This window comes from Cyprinodon variegatus, unplaced genomic scaffold, assembly GCF_000732505.1.
Source record: "Cyprinodon variegatus isolate N-32 unplaced genomic scaffold, C_variegatus-1.0 Scaffold1596, whole genome shotgun sequence".
In the NCBI taxonomy this organism is placed as follows: domain Eukaryota; kingdom Metazoa; phylum Chordata; class Actinopteri; order Cyprinodontiformes; family Cyprinodontidae; genus Cyprinodon; species Cyprinodon variegatus.
The window spans coordinates 25,282-30,246 of record NW_015152049.1 but is presented as its reverse complement, the minus strand read 5'-3'; the positions used below and the strand labels follow the sequence as shown (position 1 = coordinate 30,246).

At 40.6% G+C, this 4,965-nt stretch overlaps 1 protein-coding gene across 1 annotated transcript in view; it reads right to left on the bottom strand.

Annotated features, from left to right (window-relative positions):
* Positions 1-4,611, bottom strand: part of LOC107104029 (reticulocalbin-1-like) — a 9,614-nt gene extending 5,003 nt beyond the window's left edge. Inside the window, exons 1-5 of the mRNA XM_015403929.1 lie at positions 4,262-4,611; positions 1,345-1,538; positions 1,054-1,226; positions 709-769; positions 541-632 (exon numbers count right to left, since the gene is read on the bottom strand). Coding sequence (XP_015259415.1) covers positions 541-632; positions 709-769; positions 1,054-1,226; positions 1,345-1,538; positions 4,262-4,596 — 855 coding nt within the window. The 5' untranslated portion in view covers positions 4,597-4,611. The remainder of the gene's footprint in view (positions 1-540; positions 633-708; positions 770-1,053; positions 1,227-1,344; positions 1,539-4,261) is intronic.
* Positions 4,612-4,965: the final 354 nt, after the last annotated feature.

Genomic DNA, 4,965 nt, shown 5'->3' with positions numbered 1-4,965 from the left:
CTTGCCTTGCCTTGCCTTGCCTTACTAAAACAAGATAACAGCGTTAGTAACAGCGTTACTTTCAACGCCGTTACTCCCATCACTGTCATCAATACCTGTATATCACATGTACATCATCAATTTAGCACATTTGGCTCATCTGTATTATTATGCTCTATTAACATATTAAATTTGTTGTGATTTATTTGTATAATATTCCTAATGATGCAGTGTGATGGGCAGATTTTTTTATTATAAGTTAAAGTAATCTACTGATGCTATGAATTTATCTTTATTTTAAAAGTCTTAAGCCCCCCCTGAAAATGAGAACATCATCGTTGTTTGATGCTGTAGCGCACATATTGTTTACACTGCGACCAATGTAACTAGGGAGTACCAATATGGCGGCTGGTGGCTTCACTTCAACCCCGTACTACCAACGGGGAATCAGCCATCTAGTGAATAATTAGTGATCAGTGGTTGTGGTGTAAAGGTTTTATAACTTCTGATGGAACGCGCGGCGGCGTACGTCATGACGGACGCAGTCAGAGCCGCTCTCACCTTGTTGATGTCTCTGAACTCTGCAAAGTGTTTCTTCTCAGTCTGAACCCAGTCAGGCTCCGCCTCTCCGTCCTCTGGTGTGTACATGTCACCTGGCGAGGGAGAAAGTCATGAACGCTGACTGGTTCCAGCGCAGACATCAGACTGGTCAGACTGGGGCCCACTTACCAATGTATTCGGCCAGGTTGATCTTCCTGTCGCCGTTCTTATCGATGTCCTCCACAGTCTCCTGTTGGGGAAATGCCAGCTGTCAGTTCCCTGATTATTAATACATCTTAGCAGAAACTCCTCACATCCTGCTGCCTGCCATGTTTCTGCTTCCATCGCTTCAGATCTAAGCCCAGACAAAGCTGGTTTCAGCGCTACGTATTCTGCCAAAGTCCTCCACATCATTGTTACCGTGCCCACCAGCCTGTGATGGTCTGCAGATGTTCTGCTTCTAGTCTTAGTTTGATTTGTAAACAATCAGCAGATGAATTTAAGCTCCTAGATCTGCGTCCAGCATGGCTCTACCTGCACCACCACGTCTTTCATGTAGCTGAACTCCTCGGGGTGAAGGAAGGCGGTGAACTCCTCGCGCGTGGCGATGCCGTCGCCGTCCTTGTCGGCCGCCTTGAAGCGCCTCTCGTCGCGGGCCAGCATGGATTTATACGTTTCCTTGTCTTCAATGTCATTGAAGTCGTCGCCTGGAGAGAAAAGGGATTCTGAGCAACCTGTGCGGCTCCACCCGTCCTTCCGGTTTGCCATCACCAAGTAGTGACGGCAAATAAACGTTTCAAATGGTGCAAAAACCAAGAGCTTTACCCAGATAGTAGCCATAGGTGGTGTTCTTATACTCCTCCCAGGCGATCTTATCATCCCCGTTAGCGTCGTAGTCCTTCCAGTGCTTGTTGACGTTCTCCTCGATGTATCTATTCTGCCGGTGTTTGATCCACTTGCGCAGCTCAGAGTGGTCAACGAAGCCGTCCTTGTTGGTGTCGATGCGGTCAACGATCTTTCTGCAGAGCAAAAAGCACAAAGTTCACATTAACAGGCTGAACAGAGACTATTTCACTAAGATTTCTCCAACATAATGACAGGAAATTCAATCTTTTAACTTTCTTTAAACCCTTCTGACTCTCAACTGACCTGAAATAATATAGCCAACAGATGAAGCTGCAATCAAAAACACTTCATCTATAGACGGAAGTTCCAGCAATGATTCAACCAGTCCAGGAAAAGCAGCTGTTTGCATCGATTTGTTGATTTTATTGGATGAGCTGCCAGATAAGCAGACGTTCGCTTGCATTCTGTTGACTCTACAGCAATCCCTCACACTGATAATGCATGCAGCGACAGTGGAGAGGAAAACTACCTTTGAACAGGAAGTAACCTTTATCAGAACCAGCAGCCGGCTCAGAGCGAGCGGCTATCTGCTGAGGCCGACTGGAGTAAGAGAGACAGAAGCAGACATAGAAAAAGAACCTAGAAGCACTGATCTATAAACTCTTTCTATGTTAGAAAACGGTAAACTAGCTCTAGGTGGGGCAGTCTGGAAAAGAAAAAGTTTAATCTGTGCGAGTTTTCAGAAAGACCGGACATTTCGCCTAAAATGTTTTAAATGGTTTTCAATATGGATATAATAACAAATAAAGGGTTTATAACTTATTTCTTCCCCAGGGAATATTTGCATATAATTAATAAATTAACACTAAAAGCAAAGTTAAATTATTCCTTTCATTAGGTTTAAAAAGGAAGCAGTCTGATAAGTCTGAGACCGGTCCGATGTTCCAGTAAAACCTTTAGCCGCAGTCAGAACCCTTCAAAGAAAAAGCATCCTAGAAAATGAAGGTAGATCTAAAATAACTAGAGAAAAAAATAGATTTTTGCTTTTATTGAAGACCCTATCTAACATCCCTTAAGATTTTTTCTTAAACAATAATAAAATAAACAGGTTTCAGGTTTCTTAACAGATATAATCGTTTTTAAGCAAATCATTTTAATTTATCAAATGGGAGCCAAAAAAAGGCATCGACCTGCTGCTCAGAGAAACTTTGATTCCTTTAAGCAGCAAAACGATTCATCTCTGAAATTAACTCTTCTTGTTTCCCTTTTCTTTTTCTTCCAACAGATGATCATCCACTGCAGGAAATTTAAATCTTTCATATCTGTTTCATAGTTAAAAATAATTAAAGATAAAAGTCTGTTTTTAATGTTTGATTCCTCAACAATAATAAAATTAACATGATATCATTATAAGATATTATAATAAGATATCAATCATAGAATGAAGTATTTGGTCTAATGTGCAAACTTTATATACAATCCTTTCCAACATTAAAATAAATTGTCATTTTTCGTGAGGTTAATTGTTTTCTGTTGATAAATTCGTCAAGAGGACAAAACTAGCAGATAGAAAATATATCTGCTCAGTGGTGCGTTCACCTAGAAATATGACAGAAGGTAAAATACCAACAGCGTTTAAAAGTATCGGCCATCTTTAAGAGTTTAAAAGTAAAGGTTTGCCTCCATTTTCTCTCCTTCTTTATGTTCAGAGTAAATCCATTTGTGGATTTATGTCTTAATGTTTCCTGCTGAAAAATATACAGTCCAGTCAAAGTGTTTTATTTTATTTACTAATGATTGATTGTTGATTAGATTAAAATGTATTTGATCAGATTAATTGATAAAGTCTTTTTTCTTTTAGTGTTGTAATATGATGTTTCGTCCACTAGAGGGTGCAGCTGTTCATTAAGCAGAGCCTCACTGGTATTTCTATAGAAGTAAAGCCAGATTGAAGGCAGAGCAGAACCATGAATGATCCAGAGTTCAGTTCTGTTTCATTTGGTTCTGTCTGTAAACATAAACACAGATAAACTAAATAAAATAATTAATAATCCCCTAAATGGGCCCATTTATCTGTGCTGCACGGTGGAGCAGCGGAACATCTCCTTTGTGCTCAGAAGTAGAGGATGTGATGTCAGACAAGCAGAGGACATCTGTAGCGTTATGAAAAAGACGTGCTAATGTTGCACCCTGAAAAAGATCTAAACAGATTTTCACTTTTGTGCAACTTTATTAAACAAAATGTAGTTTTCTCTCTTTCTGTAAATATATACAGGTTATGAACGTTTAACTCCCATCATGCATTCTGTTCTTCTTAAGGGATTATTATCATGACAGAAATCTATGGATCAACAAAAAAATAAAATAGTTTGAGCACATATTTAGTCATAAACCAAATGAATTGTTCTAACTAAATACTAAATCAATAAGATAATTATACCTAATAATTAAATGTATCACATTCTTAACGTATTTCCAGAGCTCTACACTAAATATTAGCACAGTAGACACAGTGAATGCTGCAGAGTTAGTGCATTTTATACTGGAATTATTAGCTGTTTAGAGAGAAACATTTCTGTTTATTCAGTCAGTATTTAATAAAGCTGGAATAATAAATTATTTAAATATAATTATGTGCTTTTTTTAAACTGCTGCATTATAAAAACAAATATTGTTCATGTTGTGGAAAGATCCTCTTGATACAAAAGAGAAAACTCCACTTTAATTAAATTGATAACTTGCATCTAAAGTCCTATAAGAGGATGTGAGGTCGTTTTTACAGTTTTAACCATCAGTTATTTTCTTCTTCATTGCGTCTAAAATGAAACCAAAGAGAGACTTTAATGGACGGACTGTAACTCCGTCCTATTAAAGGTGGTTTGTCCTTCTAACCTACCCCAGCCTCTCTTTGCTCTCCTCAGGGGTCAGCTGGTCAAAGGTCTTGGCATCCTCTTTGCCCAGAAAGGCCTCGTGGTCGTACTGGTAATTCTGACTGTCGTCGTGGACGTGGTCACTCAGATCGGCCTGGTGGTGGACGCGCTTCTCCTGAGCGGGGACGGCAAAGGCAGCCGCAGCCAGGAAGTAGACGGACGCCAGCGAAGTCAGCAGCAACATGGCCGGTTTTCTGGGACTGAGGCAGGAAATCAGAGCGGCGTTAAAAGGACAGGAGAGAGACAGCTGGGAAAACATCACCACATCATCAGCATTAAGGACACTTAAACTGCTGGACATTATGAAAGATGCCAGCCACCGTCTGCGCCGCTCAGAGGAGTCTGATCAGTGGGAGATTGCTGCTCCCCAAATGCAGGAACAACACACTGCTGAGCTCCTTTGCTCCTAAAGCCATCAAGCTGAACAACTCCTCACTTGGGGGAAGGAGGAGGTGATAGGAAGAGGGAGAAGGGTCATGGGTCAAGGGTCAATGCAGAAAGACACCAGGCCGGGAATCGAACCCAGAACCTTTTTGCTGCAAGGAGATCAGCCTGTTTTTCAGTGTAGTCCTGTTTCTCTGACTAACTGGATGTGCTCTCTTCATCCTCTGACGTGGGAGCTGGAGGTTTCTTCCTGTTCAAAGGGAGTTTTTCCTCTCCACTGTCGCTA